Genomic DNA, 22,612 nt, shown 5'->3' with positions numbered 1-22,612 from the left:
ATGGGTAAGGTTACCCTTATTAAACAGAAGTTTGTTTCCGATTCCTTTGCCACAAAATGGGTAAGGTTACCCTTATTAAACAGAAGTTTGTTTCCGATTCCTCTGCCACAAAATATGTAAGGTTACCCCTGTTAAACTTAAACTGTTTAGATCGTTATACATAGCTATTAGCGGAGGCGTCCAAGGCTGACACTGTGTTGACGATGTCTGGCAGCTGCTTCTGAGGTCGAATACCCAAAGAAAGATATCTGTCATTCAGAAAGGGAAAAGGTATCGTATATGGTACAGTCACATTTGTTAAATGTAGCGAGTGGAGGAATTTGTCAATCGGGATGTCAATGAGACCGTGGGTAATCCTGTACATAATCGCCAGTTTGTTGTTGGACCTTCGTGTTGTATAGGGTCCAAGCCGAGTAAATATCAATTGGCTAATGCTGCTGCCACTGCTAGTCATACGGTCGACAGACCTGGCTGATCTACATTGAGTTTCCTCCAGTTGACGGGTACTCATGCAGGCGTGAGGGTTCCAGGTGACTGAAGCGTACAAATGTAAGGGCCCTCTCCAGGCTCATGTACACTGTGAGCTTTAGTCATCATGGACACTGAGCGCGTTGTTGACCTTTTTGGTCATGTCCGCGTGTACATTCCAGGATAGGTTGCTTGTGAGAGTGACAGAATGTACCTGCGGAATATGACTGTGGCTAAGTAATGGCTATGTCAACATCACACCAAGAGTGGTTAAAGGGCATTTGCCAAACCTTTTCATCCTATCATGCTCTGTCCTAATCTCCATGTAGAGAAAACTAACGTCTGGCAATATGCTTTACCAATCTTCGTGACAAGTGTTTTAAGGTAGTTGGCATGTAGCATTAAATAGAGGTCCCTTACCAAACAAGTGTATTCAAAACATATATCTCGTGTCAGGATTATATCAGCGCCCGGAACTCATTAATTCTATATAGACTTACAGTTTACCAAATAAACTTATAACAACTTCTTGTAAAAGATCGCTATCCTCAAGTTTGTTAAGGGCATTAGCTAGCGATCCATTACACACATCAAATCGTGTCCATGGGTTCAGGATTGGCCCCATCTCAGTGTATCTACAGACTTGTCTTGACCAAAACCGCTAGCGGATATTCGGAAAAAAAGAGGTGGTTATTTCAAATCGTTTCAGGTCTGGATTGACATTGGCCTTGTTATTCAAAACATAGAGGACGCATTTATCAGGAGTACAAAGTTAGTAAATTTGTTCACCTAGGGTCAGTGTTGGTACCGCCAGTGCTCATAATTTCATTTTCGTATACAAGAACTCGTCTGAAACGAGGGGTCACATACATTTGGTATCTCACATTAGTAAGAAACTCAGACTGGCACCATAATTCATAAAGCCGATATATTTTGTATACATGTACAACACATAGACAATCTTTGTTTGGTGCCGTCAGATAGTTGGTATGAGGTCATTTACCAAGTGTGTTCAAATAGGGGCCTTGGGGGCCCCGTTTCATTACAGGATATTTGTCATAACTGCAAAAAACGTAACCCATTTGAAGTCATTGATGTTTTTTTTTATCTCTCACTTACTTAGCTTAGTTTTCAACTTAAATTTGGCTAATTTTTAAATGCTTACCAACATGAAATACGACCAAAATATCTTTTATGAAACAGGCCCCGTGGAGTCGGAAAACAGGATGTGACCAATTTTTATGCCCATGACGGTGAGATTACTCAGACAAGGCATCACAGAAATAACTGATGGTAAATCATAAATGTTTTCAAGTTTTAATCAGATAATATGTGCCTTTAACAACTATAAAGCCCTTCAAAACTGCATATATATGTATGGAAGTGAAACAAGAGTTGTACTGAATCTCAAACCTCAACTAAACAAAATAGAACACATCTTCAAAACAAATAAAAGATTAACATAAAAATTATGATACTCATATCAAGAATAATGCTTGAAATCTAAACCAATGCATTTGTCAGCGAAATTAAAACAGATTTTATGAATCAATTGTTCTCAAAATTGTTAAATGTTAGACATATCTTTGACATCAATGGAACATATTCCCATTACATCCCACAAGCATTGTTGGATAATTAAATATATTAAGGGAATAGAATTGATACTTGTTTTGTTAAGACTAAAGCACACAGAAGTGTTACTCACTTAGCTAGCTACCAAGTATTTCAGGATCATAGCTTTAATATCTAAATTACAGATAAATTCCGTCACAGATAAATTCCCATGTTGAATAAAAGGTTTGAATAAATGCCATTTATCTTAACATAACTTTTCAAGGAGCTCTACAACTCTGTCAGGTTTAATAAAATTTCCGTTTTCAGGTAAATCATAATGGCAGAGATACTTTGGTAACTTAGTTTTGTTCAGCATCAACCTGAAAATGGGACCTTGACCATTGATTGAGATGAGAACACAAATGTCATGCATGGCAATTTAAATCAATATTTAACAAGGTCGTCACAACCTTGACCTGACCTCAAAATTGAAAGAGGCCATTTGCTACTCGTCACGAATCACCTTTCTACAAAATATCAGGTTGCTGGAGCCAAGCGCTCTTTAATAAAGGATAAGAAACTGACCGCATGGATGGACGTACAGACAGTCTGATTACTATATGCCGCCCTTTGAGGGTATAAAATTAGATGAATTTGTCTTCCGGTTGAAAATGATTTTCCTCATTAAATCTTCCACAGTTGAATTAAATGAAGGTTTCTGATAAAGAACACTAAGTATTTTACATTACTTTGTCCCTTAAATGTTATATGAAAGCACTTATATCTGATCACACTGATAAAGAAAGGATTTCAATTTCCATAATTTGATATCGCCCAAATCGTTTTTGATTATAATTATGACTTATTTTGGGTATCAAAGTGATTTTATAACCAATTACTGTACAGAAACATATTAATCACTTGTTTGCAAAATCAAACTGATCATATTCAATTACAGAAAAAAATCATGGTTGCAAAACTGATCTCTTCAGGACTTCCTGAGATAGATACAAAAACATGAAAGACTTGAAAGACAAGTAACTAAGAGTGCACGAATGGCGTATGAACAGAAAGCATGAAGTGTTCTTATGTTTTTACACACATGCATATTTGTTCAGAACTTCAAACCAACAAAACATTGGTTTTTCAGTTTCACAAAATGAAACAAATCTTACAACTTAATTGCCACAAACATCATGTCGGTGTTTCCACAACAGCTTTAGTGTTCACTTGGCTCAAATCACCCAAATCAGCATCTCCATTCCCGTTGACCACATTTTCAATCTTAGTTGCTAAGCGACCAGAGTTGCTCCCTTTGACTTCCTGTGTTTCTGCTGGTTCTCCATTTACCTCCATTTTCACCTGGTCCCCAGCAGCAGGATCATTAGACTTACTCCAGCGTGGAACCAAGTGGGAAATCACGTTTGAGTCCCAGCCACATGTGATAAGTTTCTCAATGCTTGTGCCATCATTGGCCCATGATACCCCGCGAACAAAGTCCTTGTGGGCTGTGCTTCTGTACCTGGATGGAGAAATAAGATTAATAATAAAATTAAACATATATTTATTCTTAGAATCAGAGCTCCAGTAGCAAGTCAATACATTCAAGAACTTTTAAAACTGAGACCGTTTAGGTACGTGAGTTTATCAAAGTACCAGTATCATTAAAATGTATGAACTGTTAAGGAACACCTAAGTTAGATGAATTTCCATTGAGAAAACAAATCTTCACCACATCAGGGTTAGAATTTAGCTATGTATATTATGATATTATGCACTCTTGCGAGTAATTTTAGTTCTTTCTCAAATAATGACATTAAATATCGTCACAATTCAAAGCATGTGTTCAAAGCAAAATGAAGGTCCTAAAATTGAACTATTTTGTCTGTTACCAGCTGCAGTGTACCCACAATCATCATATATAAGACAATCATAGAGTTTGACAACATTCATTTTTATACTCCTGAGTTTATCAAGCATTGTTGAATATAACACAAAAAAATATACATCAAACTATGTTGTCTGCAAATAATGTTAATTGTTATCATTAATTAAATCGCAGATCATGATGTATAAGTGTATAACAGTCTCCTAGAGTATTCAAGGGAAAACCCAATGTGTCTGGAGACTGACGTGCTCCAATCAACCAATGACAAAGCAGAACTATTTCGTCATGTCCATAGCTAATGCTCTCGCATCCTTAACAAAAGTGCGCGCAACAGATACAATGTATCTGGTAATCAAATAGCCTTGTTTTACAATCTAGTGCTCTACGTTTGATCTGAAGATATAAATATCCACTTGGGGAACGTTGCAAGCCTGTTTAATTTTCACTCGCTTTTTGCCAGCATGCAAGTCCCAAATCTAACTCTGCAAGCACGAGACATAAACACAATAACTAAAGAAAAATCAAATACATAATTGAATATGTAAGTTCATGAGTGATCAACTTACAGCTGTTTTGGTTGTTGTTCAGCGATATCCACAACCACCACCGTACAGTCCTCAGATACCGAGGCCAATGTGGAGCTCCTGGAGAGAAAATAACCATTTACAAACTTGTATTGGCTAAATGTGTCACAAATAACAAACAAAGCAGAAAGTGATAAAATGGCCAATTTGAAGCCTCAAAACCATTTACTTTACTTTGTAATGAACCCAGAAATTTGACTTGGCTTTAAAGCTCTCATTTCTAATAAACTGATAAAAAATAAATCTCTTGCCTGTCAGTCTGGAATGAGACGCGGGTGACAGGCCTGTGGTGTGGGCGAAGGGTGATGTGATCAGATACAGCAGCCCGTGTATCTTTGACAACCAGGGAACCACACTCCCCGCCAACCACGTAAGTATGCTCCTCTCCTGGCTGCCAGGCTACACATGTTGGCAATGACTGCAGAGGTGATTTGTCTGAAAACAGGTTATTTGAAACAGTTTATGATGGTAGTTTTTAATTCCTACGCTAGGATTTATCAGCCTTTTTATTCCATATGACGCAATGTGAATAGCTCCTTTAGATGGTGATAAGATATTAGTCAATATCACACCATAACAATAACAACAATGCATCAACACCTTCATGTTCCTTGTATATATGGTTTTCCTGGGTCAGTTACCTAGGTGATTTTTTATTGAGGGGCATTATTTGAATAAAAGTTTGCAAACAATTGTGTTTCAGACAAACCCTTAAAAGATGGACACTTCATCTTTGGCCAGTTTTCACCTCGTAAGCAAAAGCAGGGGAGAGTAAAACTAAAAACAACAACTGCAATGTCTATAAACAAGTTGTCTCTCTTAGGCTATAATTTTTGACTGCTTACAATACAATTTTTGATAATTTCAAGTCATGCATGGGCCGATCTGGCTGGTTTTTCCAAAGGAACTGAACTCTCAGGGATGAATTACTACTATATAAATCTGATTAATCAAAACTGAAGACTATATGACATTACCAAGCAATTGTTGGATGACTTGCTACGAAACATGGCATAAGATCCTCACCCCTTTGGCTAGCAGAGCTAAAAATGAAAAATTTAAATGGCTCGAAACTAATTCCAGAAGGTACTGTGTCACTTACTGAGTCTTGAGACTGGTTTGGGTTTACGTGTATCCCAGAGGCACACATTGCCATCTTGTGACGCGGTTAGGAACACATCTGATTGACTTGGGAGGCCACATACACAGTGTACAACATCGGAATGACCTGCAAATAGTGTCGGACTTGCAATTTCTGGCATTTTTTCAAATGAATCTAGTTATTATTATTGCTATTTATAACTTGTGCAACAACATTTGTTACAATTTGACTTGAAAGTTAGCCACCTCTCCTGCTTTTAAGTAAGGTACAACATTGTACATGTATGTACATTTTATTTATTTGTGGGCTGATAAATGAATGTTTATAGTTATGCGAGATAATTTTAATACTAAAATATTAGCATTTTCTCCATCGTAGAACATGTGTTAATGTTGAACAATACATTATAAAACATTCAATTTTAAATAAATAAGCTATATATTTAACAAATACTACAAACCTCTATATGTATGAATTGATTGAAGTGTCTCTTGGTCCCAAACTTTAACACTGTAAAAGATAATCAAAAGAGATACTCAGAACAAGCAAGATAAGCATTCAATTTCAATTTTGTTACAATAGCATAGCCTGATCGCAGGACAATACAAATTTTAATTTGTTTTTCCCAGTTGACTGTATATTGTCATATGTATAAGTGAACATGTGCTAAATTTCGCGTGAATATCACTGAGGTTAAATTATTGAACGATATCAGTGCCAACAACACCAAGATTATCACAGACAAACAAAAAGCAGATTTCTATCCACAAAGCTCCACTTACGATCTGTCATAGCTAGCTGAGAGGAGATTTGATCCTCCTGCACAAACACAAACGGACGACACAATATCATCATGTTCTACTGCTGAGCTCTGCTCCACAAATGTATGTAGGTTGTCGGTAAGCTCCCACAAAGCCAGCCCACCTATGAGAAGATAAAAAGAAAACCTCAAAATATATAAATACTGGTACATACAAAGACTCATCATGCATAATCATGGAACCCCACCACAACGCATCACCAATGTGACCATGGGTAGTGAATAAGTAATATGTTTCTAATGATAAAAACTACAGACTTGTTTGTATATGTGTGGTCAGTCAAGCCTTTTGGATTCCAAAATTCTAGCATCATTCATGTCCAGCAGTGATTATTCCCCATTTTGAGAAGATGGTAAAGGCCTTTCTAATTTGGAATGGGGCCTAATGTAGGCCCCAAATAAGTTACAAAAAACACTGTCTTAAAAAAAGGTCTACAGTTGGAAAGATGTCATACCTTGAATAATGAATACACTTCAAAGTAATCCTGATCATCTACATGAAAATATAGTAGTCATGATTATAGAGTATTTCAGGACAATTTTTTTTTATTTATTTTTTTAAAAACTGACATTCACCGACTGATTTCCAGTTTACAGAAAATGTACCTGTGTCCATCCCCACCAGTACTCTTGTCTGGTCAAGCCAGCATGCATCACTAAGACCAGCCTCTAGCTGCACCCCAGCTGTACACTTTTCCACATCAGGGGCCACGCCTGGGTCTTCGAAGTACCATATTGAGCCAAACCAGTATCGTCCTGTCAGACTTGACGCTCCAAGAAGAATTCCTCCATCTATGACAGTAATAAAACATGCATATATATATATATATATATATATATATATAATATAACAAAACAACAGAATGGTGGGCTTATGGAGCAGAGTATAGATCAATTCCTAACCCATGGCATCTTACAGGCTTTCAAGGGACCAATAACAAAAAAGTAGGGATAAAAGTGGTCAGAATTTTTGAAAAAGAAGGGTAAAATAGGGATCACAAGGGCAATAAGTAGGGATTGTACAGCTCTATACTTAACCTTTTTTACATCTAAATTAACCTATTTATCAATTGTAATGTACATGTAGTTATCTAAAAATGCTTAGAAACCAGTGTTTCAAGAGGGTTTCAGTCACAGGATGAGGAGATGGAACTTGAAATGGGTGTCTCTGACTTGTCAACATGCACCAATCATTCTCATCCTAGAACCACTATTTCAGTCGTCACTGGAAACCAACTGCATCAAACTAATCCTACAAAAATAATGTACTAGAAAGGGCTTCTTATTAAGATCAATATTTACATAATTTCAATTAATGCATTTTGTTAAAACTTTTCTATTATTTCTCAAACTATTTTTACAAAAAAAAGTAGGGATAGTAGGGCTTTTTCAAGAAAAAGTAGGGAAAAGTAGGAGCCTAACAAAAAGTAGGGAAAAGTAGGAGCCTAACAAAAAGTAGGGAAAAGAGGGGTCCACTTGAAAGCCTGCATCTAAGAATCTAAAACACACAAATATAAAAAATATTTTATGCCGTGTTAAACACTTTCTAATGCAAATGTCAAATACATTGTCCGAATTTGTTTTGTCCGAAATTACAGGGACTTTTCAATGTCACTCCATTTTGTTTTGATTTTCTGTGACCAAGATTATTCATCATAACAAACTGAATAACATTTATAAAACATAAATTACCATTGAATAGGATTAATTTATGATGAGTTCATCTACATAACATTTAAATCAAGGATTTTCATGTACATTTCTAGAAAATGAATTTAATTTTGTGCCAGAGGACACTGAAGTGAGCTGTTTTTCATTTGAAAACTTCATTGTTAACGCTTACAATTTTCATTAATGAATTGACAAAAACAATTTATTTCTTAAATGTTAAAGAATACAATTTTATTTGAATTATGATCACTTTTTCCCTGATTTATGTTTTGTGTCTTATGTCGGTCAAAAGCTATTCATAGCTTATGTTAAACTGTTGATGATAGTTCCCAACAATAAATAAATATTGACTTGACCTGATTTCAGAATGGCATTAAACCACTACTTCAACACATTTAGGTGTATTTTTTTTATTGATGAAACAATATGTTTTAAAAAATGCTTATTAATTCTATGTATTTTGGACAAACTAGAAGAAAGAAATATATATTCTGTTTCAATTATTGTGGGAGCAGTACCATGCGCATGATATAATGTGTGAGAATTTCCTTAGGGAGAAGATTTATTGCTATGCGACTAAACAGCTTTAAATGAACAGCCATTCTTTTTTATATTTATTTCCATGTAATATTTTATGAAATATTGTATGAGCATGTGTTCTTATGTATATTTTATATGTATTTCATATTTGTTATGTATTTTATTTGAACTGTTTGTTGCATTTTTATTCTAACTATATTCTTGATTTTTAAAATAAATTTAATAATAAATTGCTTATTGTTGTAGGTAGTATATAAAATAGTGAGAATTTAAGGGGTTGAAAAGTCCTCGTTTATTAGGGGTTGAAAAGTCTTTGTTTAAGGTGGGGTTGAAAAGTCTTAGCACTTTTATGGGTTGAAATGACAAAGGGGTTGAAAAGTCTTTGATTTCACAAATGACAAAGGGGTTGAAAAGTCTTGGGGTTGAAAAGTCTGACAGCCTATTACAGTATCAGCTGAGCTGTGGTTACTTGATTTTAAACTTTTTTTGAATGCTAAGCAGTTGCTCATATTCAATGATGATATACATATAGATGCATATGTTTCAGCATGATACATATAAGAAACTATAAACATAGAAAAGGGGGCTTGCTTGACAACGTTCGCTGCATCATTGCCAAAATCGCGGAAAATAAAAATAAGTTAAAAATGACCGTTCTAGCACGATCATTTTCGCCCAAATTTCATCTGAAATGTGAATTTTTGACATACTTTTGTGGTAATGAATCACTTCAAAATGTCTGTCCATCGCTGCAGGTACCTGATCCATTACAAGTGAAGCGAGACAGACTTAAATGTACCGAAAAACCATGTGCGAAATTACACAAATTCACTGGCGGTGTTTTATGAAAATTTTCATTTCGTAAAATTGTCAAAATACTGTAATGGCTACACACCACTAATATACAGAAGTGAGGTGCAGTTATGATCGAGTTATCTTCCTAAAAATACAAAAAAGTACATACAATTCAGATGTTTTTTTTAAAATGTTTTTTATCGTATGTTGCAATTGAAATATTTTAATTCGGTGGTTATTTTTTCATTGCAACAGACATCGTATTGTCCTAAACACGGATTGATAACTTTGAATAACTATTCGTTTTTTGTTGTTGTTGTTTTTAAATCGGATTTGTGTAACATGCGAACAAACAAAACAAGAAGAACGAGGGGGCCTGGTTAAACAATTCGGCATTTTCAGCAAAATATCAACCGGTGCATCGTGTATTATCTATGATTGGTTAAAACAATCCTGCTGTACAATTTGTAGTGTGTATTTTTTTTTTAATTTGGTAATTAACTTTTGATGATGTCACATTCATCGGCCTTAATTATATTTCATACAGGCTTCACCATCGTTCAATCTTTCGTATATTGTTACAGACGCTCATGTACATTTTCTCCAGTTCAGTTTATTCGGCGAAGGTGAAACCAATGTAAACTGTACATGTATGGACGCTTTGCGGGTAATGAGCCCACCTCTTTAATTGGTAGTTAGTTGCACGGGATACGTAAATGTGTACACCCGAATCTTACACACCGGTAGTCGGTGTCATTTGACATGTGGAGTCTATTGACAGGCAATAGGCGTAACCTTTTATTTGAAATAAACTTGAGGATTTTGGCGGTGCTAACGCCATTCTCATTCAATTTTCCAAAAACTTGAAATGCTAACTTAGATTTCTTAGACTTTTTGGTCGTTGAGTGTATTTTATTAATAGCAAATGTTTTAAACTACTTATTTTTGCTAGATTCGCATAAACTGCAGACTGTTGTTGATGGTAGCTGATGTATTCATTTTCCACAAAAGTGTTGGTGCAGTTTAAACTTTTGGTAACTGGAGACCATGGGGCAGTTAGGACGCCCGGCCACATTTTACGTCATCAAATATTATTCTTTATGCCGAATAAGGTAGAATACCTCATGCAAACGATTGGTGACTCTTATGCAGTTTATTCACTGTTTTTATTGTAGTTTTCTGTAGTGCTCAGAGTTATCCATATAATGACATTTGAAAACATTTTCGATGTATGAGGGCACCTGTTTATATAAGCGAAGCACATACTTACTTTTTCATATTAAAAATAACATAACAAAATAAACAATCAAAGAAAACACATTTCATTTCGTACCGGTGCCAATCAAGACTGGTCACCGTTGACAATGACACTTTGATATTTGTTTTGGAGAACATTTCAAACCATTTTATATGCATTGCCTTGAATACCATATTTTCATACTTGTTATAAGTCGAATGTGCGGAACTTTGTCAAATGCAGCATAGAAGAAAAGGTAAACTATGCGTACGTTTCCCCTTCGTCTACTGTAGATGACCAAGCCTTGTTCAGGTAGTTTTCCTTAGTCCAATGTTTTTCTTGATATGATTCGCAAAGGTACTCGTATTACTTCTGAACATTCGTTAAGGACTTCGGGATTGATTGAGTCAGCGCCCTGGGATTTCGTAGGAATTTGTGGTTTGCAGTATTTAGGCAATTTTCTCGTTAGTTATGTCAATAATTATTATTGGTACTACATCTTTGTCTTCAAAACAGGGAAGGCTTATATCAAACACTTATTTGTAAAGCAAAACGCTTAGGCCTAAAAAAAATACCTTTGGTTCGGGTGACCCGACCCTACCTACGGAATAGGCGCCGACCCTACCGTTTTATAGTCAGTTTGAAAAAAAAAATTGCCTTTTTTTGCTTTTCAATATGAAGTTTAAAACCTTAAATGCTTATATAGAATATAACTTTAACACCATTTTCCAATGATGAAAATGACATTCTTATATAAAGCCTTATAAAAAAAATAAAAAAAATAAAAGCCTATCTACCCTATCTATTTTTGAAAAGGATGTAACCCTAACCAAACAATTTTTTTAGGCCTTATGAATCAATAATGCAGTTATTTGTTTTATCTCCCTAACAGTTGAATATAAACGCTAAGATTGTCAGTTTGCTGCCAATTATATAATGTTATGCCTAGACCAAGACCATCCTCCGTCTACATGAATTTCCGTTATTTCACAATAAAAGCGCAACATGTTATCATTTTATATAGCTTTGTGAGCCTCCCGAAAGTTGTCACAATAACATTTTGCGCTGTTTGATGCAAAACATCACAATAATGCGTTTTAACATCTTTGCGAGTGATTTGGTCAAAGTCATTGCATTGCTTGCAAAGTGCAGCAATAAACGTGTTTGGACAAAAACATGGACTGCAGATATGAACATAATTTATATTGAGTATCTAGTACAGAACGAACTATTTAAAATATATAAATAATGAACACCCAATCAAGATTATCTTTAGAATACTGACACTATTAGTAGCGTTGTATTCGTTAAATTACTAGTTTAGAAAGTAAGGTAGCAAGCAGCTGAATGACTGACAATACAGGCCAGCAGCAAACGGGACTGCACACACTATCAGCAAGGGTATTATGCCAACTCGAGGACATTCCATTTGGTGATTTGATTCAGCAACACAGGATGACAGATATGGCAACACACGGAACCGTGGAAGCCCCTGGTGACGGTTTGGACCAGCAATGCAATATGAATGACCAACTCTCAGTAAGGGCAACAGACACACCCGGCGAAGCCTCTGAAAATGGTTTGGACCAGCAACAAAGGAAGGACACAGTGCCAAAAGGGACAACAGACATATCCGGTGAAGCCCCTGATGGTGGTTGGGGATGGGTGATCACGTGCGCTGCATTACTCTCGTGCTTTATCGTGGATGGAATCTCATTCTCGTTTGGGTTTTCTACATTTCGCTGCTTGATCACTTCGGCGAGAGTAGGAGTCTGACCGCCTGGATCTCCTCAGTGATGAACGGAACATACCTTTGTATAGGTAGGTAAAGTGGATTTTGTTCTTTGCAATATAACCTACCCAATGTCGATCCTAAAGCAAACACTATAGGTTTATATGCTGCATACTAGTATATCGCATATACCATAAGCATACCAGGATAATTTATGTGTTTGGGTGGTTCCTTGAAACTGTATTGTAGTGAAATCAAGCAATGTATTTGATTGATTGTTTGAAATATAAATATGATGTCCCCGTTTATATCCATATGCATACTTTGAGTTTCTCTGCATCGTTAAGAAATATAAATGTTTTCTTCTTGTCCCTTCACTGTATAAATTTATGCATTTAAAACGTTTGGTCATTGCATGCTTTATTTCCAAAATGTTCACTCAATATATTTAGTCGTTATCGTGTAAAGAGATACGACAGTTTTTTTCCCCTGAACTACATACTTTGATTGACAGTAAGATAACACTTGTGCACCCATATGCATACTTTTATTTTAAATTCGAGATAACTTAAACCACGGGGCAGGACGTAATTTGGTGTCATGCAAATATTAAGTGAGCAAAATGTTTCATGGCAAACAAAATGGCGAATTTCGAATGAATTAAAAGTACCGATTCAGGTTCCCACTTTTGCCTGGTAGGTGAACTTTTTCTTTAAATTTTGAAAAGTGTATAGAAAATGTTAAGAAAAAGTTTACCTACCACTGGGCTATCAGGCAAACGTTGACGAAACCACTGACGATCTATATCTCATACTATGGTGGCATATAACTGCCGTAAGATAACCTGTTATCGTTCGCTAATTGTTTCGTGTTATCCAGTTAATGTTTGCGATAATCATCTAGGTGTCTAGAAATATTTGGGTAAGACAAATATCATAATATTAAAAACTGGCTTGAAAGTGCCCAGAACTGCCACCTGTTACCTTGTTTAAGTCGTACAACAATAACTACTTATGGTTTGCGAATTCCACTAAATAAGTAACATAATAACTGGTGAACTAGATAAGAGTTGTGTTACCACTTATTTATAAATGCATTTTTTGACTTTTAGCAGTAACTTGTTATCTGGTTATGATTTGCGAATTCCACTAAGAAGGTAATATTACTAACTGGTTAACTAGACCAGTTACCTATAAATGCATTCCATATTCAGGCGCTAACAGGTTATCTAGTTATTGTTTGCGAATTCCACTATGTCAGTAACACACTAACTGGTTAACTAGATACGATTCGTGTTACCACTTACTTAGTAAAATACATACACGTATGTTCGTCCATGTTATACACCCTAATTAACATGTATCCAAGCCTTCATTGGCCTTACCGAACAATTTCAGCTTGAAGTGGCAGATATAAGAAGTTAAAACAGAACTTTCAGCGAACCCAAGCATCGGTAAAAATGATATTCCCTATTCAAGAATTATTATTTAATAATCCATGATCACGAAAGACAAGAACATAAATAACTAATTTGAGGAATAAGTACGGGGCGACCTTATACAGCTGCCACACAACCATTAACCGTATTAACTGGTATGTGAAATAAGTACGGGGCGACCTTATACAGCTGCCACACAACCCTTAACCGTATTAACTGGTATGTGAAATAAGTACGGGGCGACCTTATACAGCTGCCACACAACCATTAACCGTATTAACTGGTATGTGAAATAAGTACGGGGCGACCTTATACAGCTGCCACACAACCTTAACCGTATTAACTGGTATGTGAAATAAGTACTGGGCGACCTTATACAGCTGCCACACAACCATTAACGGTATTAACTGGTATGTGAAATAAGTACGGGGCGACCTTATACAGCTGCCACACAACCCTTAACCGTATTAACTGGTATGTGAAATAAGTACTGGGCGACCTTATACAGCTGCCACACAACCATTAACCGTATTAACTGGTATGTGAAATAAGTACTGGGCGACCTTATACAGCTGCCACACAACCTTAACCGTATTAACTGGTATGTGAAATAAGTACTGGGCGACCTTATACAGCTGCCACACAACCATTAACCGTATTAACTGGTATGTGAAATAAGTACGGAGCGACCTTATACAGCTGCCACACAACCCTTAACCGTATTAACTGGTATGTGAAATAAGTACGGGGCGACGTTATACAGCTGCCACACAACACTTAACCGTAATAACTACTCTGTGGAATAAGTACGGGGCGACGTTATACAGCTGCCACACAACACTTAACCGTAATAACTACTCTGTGGAAGAAGCACGGGGCGACCTTATACAGCTGCCACACAACCATTAACCGTATTAACTGGTATGTGAAATAAGTACGGGGCGACCTTATACAGCTGCCACACAACACTTAACCGTAATAACTACTCTGTGGAATAAGTACGGGGCGACGTTATACAGCTGCCACACAACACTTAACCGTAATAACTACTCTGTGGAATAAGTACGGGGCGACGTTATACAGCTGCCACACAACACTTAACCGTAATAACTACTCTGTGGAATAAGTACGGGGCGACGTTATACAGCTGCCACACAACCATTAACCGTATTAACTGGTATGTGAAATAAGTACGGGGCGACCTTATACAGCTGCCACACAACCCTTAACCGTATTAACTGGTATGTGAAATAAGTACGGGGCGACCTTATACAGCTGCCACACAACCCTTAACCGTATTAACTGGTATGTGAAATAAGTACGGGGCGACGTTATACAGCTGCCACACAACCCTTAACCGCAATAACTACTCTGTGGAAGAAGTACGGGTGACGTTATACAGCTGCCACACAACCCTTAACCGCAATAACTACTCTGTGGAAGAAGTACGGGTGACGTTATACAGCTGCCACACAACCCTTAACCGCAATAACTACTCTGTGAAATAAGTACGGGTGACGCTATACAGCTGCCACACAACCCTTAACCGCAATAACTACTCTGTGGAAGAAGTACGGGTGACGCTATACAGCTGCCACACAACCCTTAACCGCAATAACTACTCTGTGGAAGAAGTACGGGTGACGCTATACAGCTGCCACACAACCCTTAACCGCAATAACTACTCTGTGGAAGAAGTACGGGGTGACGCTATACAGCTGCCACACAACACTTAACCGTAATAACTACTCTGTGGAATAAGTACGGGGCGACGTTATACAGCTGCCACACAACACTTAACCGTAATAACTACTCTGTGGAATAAGTACGGGGCGACGTTATACAGCTGCCACACAACCCTTAACCGCAATAACTACTCTGTGGAATAAGTACGGGGCGACGTTATACAGCTGCCACACAACACTTAACCGTAATAACTACTCTGTGGAATAAGTACGGGGCGACGTTATACAGCTGCCACACAACCCTTAACCGCAATAACTACTCTGTGGAAGAAGTACGGGGCGACCTTACGCAGCTGCCAAACAACACTTAACCGTAATAACTACTCTGTGGAAGAAGTACGGGGCGACCTTACGCAGCTGCCAAACAACACTTAACCGTATTAACTACCATTTGGAAGAAGTACGGGGCGACCTTTAACAGCCGTCACACAATCTTTAACCTAAATAACTATATTGTGGAAGAATTGAAGGGCGACGTTATACAGCTGTTACACAGCCTTTAATCTAAATAACTAAATTGTGGAAGAATTGAAGGTCAACATCTGTCACACAACCTTTAACTTAAATAACTACACTGTGGAAGAATTGAAGGGTGACTTTATACAACTGTCACACAAACTTTAACCTAAATAACTCCGCTGCGGAAGAATTGAAGGGCGACGTCTTATAACTGTCACACAACCTTTAACCTAAATAACTACACTGTGAAAGAATTGAAGGGCGACGTTATACAGCTGTCACACAACCTTTAAACTAAATAATTCCACTGTGTAAGAAGTATTCGGCAACTTTCTACAGCCGCCCAGCTATAGTGAAAGTCTAATCTCACACATGTTCTTAACTGCTTTGCAGGTCCTATAGCCAGCATGTCAGAGAACATGTTTGGACGTCGAGTGACAGCCATAGCTGGTTCTACCATTGCATCGATTGCCTTCTTCCTGTGTACGTTCTCACCCAATGATCAGATGATGATTGTCGTGTACGGCTTTCTTGGAGGTGAGCACCGTTATAGGAACAAAACAAAAACAGTTTAAACGGTTTTGCATGATACGTCGAACTATGCTTAAACCCGTATCATTGGTTTATTTGATAAAATACATACATGCCTAAACTGAAGGAGGTATGTCAGTAAAAGTGTCGACAATTGAAATAGATGAAATGCTAACGAAAATGTCCACAAAACTAAGCCAGTGCCATATCAAGGGACATAATAGGAGTGTGTACGCTCGTTATTTTTTGTAAAATTCAAGTAAAACTATGAATAGATCATATATAGTATACTTGTGAGCGGAGCAGATTATATACATTATATATCCCAAGAAGACGTTCAAAATGCCTTTGAAAATCAATAGCGACATTTGTTATCGATATGTATTATTAAAATTTTACTGTACTGCAATTTTACTCATTTCTATTTTACTCATTTCTATTTTTTTAAAGCAGTAAGCAAAGCCATATTGATTTCTCAAACAATATAACTAAATCCAAATAAAACGCAACACATGGGTCGCAGATTTGACCAATCGGAAGAACAGATTAGTATATGCTGGTATAGCTGGTTTTATGTTTTTAATTTTTTATTATGGCAATGTTTTTCAGATGGCAGATGATGTTACAAAATAATGGATGAAGGCTAGACTTTAATATAAAACCACTGAGTGCTAATACACCAACTTAAATTCAGCAATTAGCTTTATTTTTCATGTTATTTTTGTTTGTTTTTCAGTCAAGTTTACTATTCTTGAAATATGTGTCTTTGTAAGAGTCAGTTTTTGCCATCGCTCATTGAAGATTTCTGTCCTGAAAGTACCATGGTTCCCTATTCCGTTGTAAAAGCCACTTATATATGAATATAATCATGAAACTTTGTAATCTGTTCAAAAATGAACTGTATACTATAGCGATACATATGTGTTATGTGTGATGCGATTTTACATTGTTCACAAACTTCACGGATACATACAGCGTGAATGTGTTCGATGCAGGTCCATTCATTCCTTATAACATTCACTACTTTGGCTTTTATACCTATTGTGTGTATGTACTGTGCTGTTTGCGGAGGTTTGTGTTATTCTTCCAAATTTCTTGTTTGTGATTTTTTGTTTTTGTGTTCTATGGCTTTGGCGTTTACCCAGTACCATTAAACCGTGTTTATGTTTAAACCTTTTGCTACCGAGCTTGTTTCTGTAGTTTTTCACATAAGTATTTTTTTATTTATACAGGGTTTGGCCTCGGGCTTTTGCTTTTAGCCAGCATTGTGACAGTGGGTCACTATTTCACAACCAAAAAGAGCATTAGCTGTTGGCATAGCATCATGTGGAACGGGAATCGGGACATTTGCTGTGGCCCCGTTATCTGAATATCTCATTAGTAATTACGGCTGGAAGGGCGCAATGTGGATTATAGCTGGAATTGCTCTCAATGGAATTCCAATTGGAGCTTTGCTTAGACCATTAGAGCGACGAAGGCCTCGTGTCAAAGCCGGTTTTGAAAGTGATTGCAAACGGAAATCCAAATGTAACAAATGTAATAAGACTCTTTATTTGAAAGTAAAGTCTGTTTTTGAATTTGATTTACTGAAAAGTCCTACAATGCTGTTGTTGTGTGCTGGTTCATTCATTTGTGTGCTTGGTAAGAATCGCTGCGATTTTATTGATGTAGTAGAATATATCATTTATTTATACCCGATACATTTTAAAGCACATCATTTTACAATTATATGTAAATATCCAAAGAGTATTTGTAAAAAAAGTCTGTATTACGTTTTAAATATTTGGCTGCTTGGCTTGTGCTTGTATTTCCAATTGTATTCTTCCCATGACTAGAAATGGCTTGAACATACAACCCTTGTACATCATATTTTCATTCACACGTAGCAATTGTCATTAAATCATTAAATTTGTGCACATCTTTATTCTTTTCGCAGGCTTCTTCATCCCATTCACCTATTTGCCTGACCACGCTATGGACTTGTCATTTTCGCCACAGCAAGGGACGATGTTTATAGCAATTATAGGCATCTCTAATACGGTTTTTCGTGTACTTGCCGGGTGGGTGGCTGACCGGATCTGGTCAAATCAAAATCTTATCAAAGCTGTTATTCTGTTTATTGGTGGTGCTGTAACTGTAGGAGTACCTTGGTATCCAACATTTGGTATAATGGCAGGCTATTCTACAATATATGGCATATGTATAGGTAAGGTTAACATATTATTTTTTTTTGTATTTCAAGTTTTATGTATATCTTCTTGGTTTGATCTATATGATATTATATGTGTAGAATTATTTGTTTTCTTTTCTTTCTATTCATATCACTACATCTTCATATCATTTATTGTTGCAGCCGTTTACGTGACATACCACACAATACTCATCGCAAGTTTCCTTGGAGTGGAGAAGCTCACGTCAGCGTTCGGCCTTTCCTTGACGGTAGAAGGCATGGCAGCCCTTGTCGGGCTTCCCAGGTTTATACTCATTGTTTGACTGTTGGGCTCATTCGTTGTATTTTTGCAATGAATGACTCTGTATATATTGTTTCCTTCTATGACTCATAAGGTTCCTTTCTACCGATGGGCGAACGACAATTTTCTTTTCAATACGTTTTATTTACATATATTTCTCAAATTTTAAATCACTTGAAATATTAATAGCACAAAGTTTAAAGCAAAAACGAACATGCCTTGCTTTTTGGTAAGCCTGATGTAACGTATTTTCATCGTATTTGTGTAACTACTGTCCTCCTTTCGCATTTTCATCGTATTTTTGTAACTACTGTCCTCCTTTCGTACTTGGCGTGTCCTTGCAATCTCCCAATCTGTGTTGAACCAGCCGCGACTTCCTGCCGTGGAAGCAGATAACAGCACTTACATTCCACTTTGATATCAACCGGTCCGAATAAATAACACTTAATTATGATACACCAAGAATAATAGATAACTTAAGATATCATAGCAATGCAAATGATAAAGTTATTAATTTTTAGGCGCAATATCCGACCAATCAGGTGATTACAAAGGGGCGTTCTTGTTTGCTGGAAGCACCATCATCGTTGCCAGCCTTCTTACATTCCCACTTTAAATTGTCAACACATGGGAGCAAAAGAAAAATACAGAAATTCAAGACAGCTTGACAGACACAAGCAATGGTGAACTAGTGCACGAGATAATACTAGATTGAAAATAAAATTGTCAATCTTCTTTCATATGAACCAATAGCAAAGTATCCTTGTTCAAAAATATATGGAATTTGTTTTACTAGCAACAATCAGGCAAGGGTCAGAACTAAGCGCTAGTTTATTTACTGATAACAATCTAAATCAAACTGAATTTTAAACATGCATGCAACAAAAAAGTAGTATTCATTTAGTTTACGTTATCATTTTAGACATCATTTATATTTTTATTTCATATGATTTGTAAACGTTTTTTTTGCACAACCAAATGCCTACAACAAATCGAGTAAACTAAAACTTGACACTTTTATACAAGAATTAAGACACTGAATATACTTATATACATGTTTGTATGATTTTCGTTTCAAACTAAACACATATCCCTTCTAAAGACTTTATTTAAAGTTCGCAATTAATTAGGTGGTTGGATAAGTAATCATTACATCGACAGAAAGCAAAAGTTAAAACATGTTACGCTTCAAAGATTGTTTATCGTAAAATTCAAAAGAAATACAATTAAACAGTTTGTTGAATAAAGACAAGGAATATAACGCCATGCAGTAACCTATTGGAATACGTTGTTTTAAAAATCTAGGTGAAAATCATTCGTAATGTTTTGTAGACATGTTTTAATGAATGCTAATATTCATTTTACCGGAGTAAACTTAAACCGCATTCATTAAGTTAGTTCCCTTTTCGAATCGTTATCCCTCTTACTATTTTTTATGAAAATATGGTAAATGTTCATTCAAATTTGCACATTAATTTCTCGAAGGAACTAAGGAATGGTAAACCCTGTTCGGTTCGTTTATGTATTAAATGTAGATTAAGGGCATTGCAAGATTGATTTGTTTTGATTAAATTCTTGCACAGTGTCCGATGTACCTTCATACACAATGAACTCGAAGACATATCAATGAAAAACCACAAATAAACAATACATTGGATGTATGAATTCATATAAATTTTATGAATTTGCATACACGGAAGTATAGCGATCTATAGGATTTCTTTTTTAAAAATCACCCACAATTGAGTTTTATCATTCATTACTTTGGTTTCAACAAGCAAGGTAAATGACAGTCAAATATTTCGAAATAGTTTTTTTTTTGTAAAAATAAATAAATGCAAACCACAAGTTTAACGAGCAACGTTTTCTCAGTACGACAAAGCCACTTTACTTATAAATCCTTCAAATTACGTGATTCTTTAATACAGTATAAGTATTCTTTCATACGTACAGATACAAAGTTAAATAACATATTTGTTTGATAAATGAATATTATTCTTATACATTTAGCCAGAGAATTGTATGTAATATTCAGCATGGACCTTGTACTTGTATTCATTGACATAGAATCCGTTTATAAATATAAATACAAAGGGGATATTATGATAGGGACCAATTATGATAGTGACCTGTATCACGTCGTGTTCGGTGCGTAAACACGTAACAGTCGAGACCACATGTCCAGACGGACACGTCTTTACTCCTCGAACGAGATTGATGCAGGCCACCAGAAAAGCGTTTATTCCATTTATACCTTACAATTCATCCTTTTCTATTTTTCGGTTTAAATTAAATTTAAATTTACCGTTATCTGTCAAATGTCCAAATATGGAATGGCTTGTGCGTATGAATATTTTACGTAGTTTTGTATATTGAGGTCAGGGGAGGCTTCTCCAGCGACACAAGTCCGAAGTTACAGAAATCACCTTACTGAGCAAAATAAGGAGAACATGTTTTATATATAAATAAACAAATTACTGATACAAAAACATTTATTAATCGGCACAACACAAAATATAACAAACATAAACGATACTTTTTTACGAGTATAAACAAACCGTCACTTTCTGAATACATAATGCGACATTTTAACAAAAGCGAATTTTCGTAGGAATTTTGACGATTATTTAAGTATATAATGTATAGCCAATGACTATTACTATCGATGACGCGAATTCGCCTTATTTTTTGTATTGGCAAACTGTTCATTTTTATTATAGTGTTATTATTTATGAACTACGAGCTCGCAAACAACTTCTTTTTTAGATAGATAGTAGGTGTTCTCTGCTTCGTGCTTATCTGCATGTTTCTATTAATACCGTGTTCTTGAATATTTACACATTACTGGTGGCGTGAATAACATTAGCTAATGTTATGTATCTAAAATTTGACAGGTTTTATCAGTTATTTTTTCACACTATTCTTAGCAACGCAAAAGTAGTTCCTATACTTCAAACAGTACTAGCATGTTACGGAACCAGACGTCAGTATGGTGATACGGATTTTTCAATACGGCGTGCTGTATTATCACTGTTGGATATGGAAAAGGAAATGGATAGGCATATAATACCTAAATCATCACACTATTTTTGATATTTTATACACACTCCCACACTATTTATGTTAAAAATATACATCATATATTAATATAACTAATGTTATGATTGTCACATGCAACGTTTTGTACATATTGTGTTGACGATGCACGTTTAATGCTTAAGTTGAATACAATTTATGTTCTGTTCTGTTCTCTATAAAATACGGCCTATTTGTCATTGTTCGTTTTCAAGCAATTAAGAGCATGATTTACATGTTTTTTGTTGTTAAAGTAACTTATATTCATACGGATTGTATGCATTTGTCTTTTTTGTTGTTGTTGCATCCATAACTGTTCTTTTTTATTAAAACACACTATTGCATATTTCATATAGCATACAAAATTGGAAATTTTTAAAACTAATCTTTGGTGAATATATAGTAAAGTTATCTTCGTTTAAAGTCTTAAAGTCTTTTAAAGCAAAACATTGCCTGCCGACGTAGCATTTATGACGTAATTTATCACGTGATATACACA

General features: G+C 36.0%; 1 protein-coding gene and 1 pseudogene across 1 annotated transcript; one reads left to right on the top strand and one right to left on the bottom strand.

The window, feature by feature from the left end:
* Window positions 1–1,771: 1,771 nt before the first annotated feature.
* On the bottom strand, window positions 1,772–9,499 carry LOC128236564 (methylosome protein 50-like). The gene is made up of 8 exons (XM_052951496.1): window positions 9,341–9,499; window positions 7,026–7,211; window positions 6,382–6,523; window positions 6,060–6,109; window positions 5,600–5,725; window positions 4,749–4,932; window positions 4,480–4,557; window positions 1,772–3,547 (listed from the first exon to the last, which is right to left on the bottom strand). Exons 1-8 carry the CDS (start codon window positions 9,396–9,398, stop codon window positions 3,220–3,222), a joined length of 1,152 nt encoding a protein of 383 aa, XP_052807456.1. The 5' UTR covers window positions 9,399–9,499; the 3' UTR covers window positions 1,772–3,219.
* A 2,510-nt stretch (window positions 9,500–12,009) lies between these two features.
* LOC128237613 (monocarboxylate transporter 13-like) lies at window positions 12,010–19,060 on the top strand (annotated as a pseudogene).
* Window positions 19,061–22,612: the final 3,552 nt, after the last annotated feature.

Source organism: Mya arenaria, chromosome 6 (genome assembly GCF_026914265.1).
Source record: "Mya arenaria isolate MELC-2E11 chromosome 6, ASM2691426v1".
NCBI classification, from domain to species: Eukaryota; Metazoa; Mollusca; class Bivalvia; order Myida; family Myidae; genus Mya; species Mya arenaria.
This window is presented reverse-complemented; position numbering and strand designations above follow the sequence as displayed.

Coding starts and splice junctions, on each gene's coding strand:
- LOC128236564 (XM_052951496.1), bottom strand. CDS start 9,398: ATGGATCAGGTACCTGCAGCGATGGACAGACATTTTGAAGTGATTCAT. Junction 6,110..6,381: donor TCAGCTAGCTATGACAGATC/GTAAGTGGAGCT, acceptor TATCTTTTACAG/TGTTAAAGTTTGGGACCAAG. Junction 3,548..4,479: donor GAACAACAACCAAAACAGCT/GTAAGTTGATCA, acceptor TTCTCCATCCAG/GTACAGAAGCACAGCCCACA.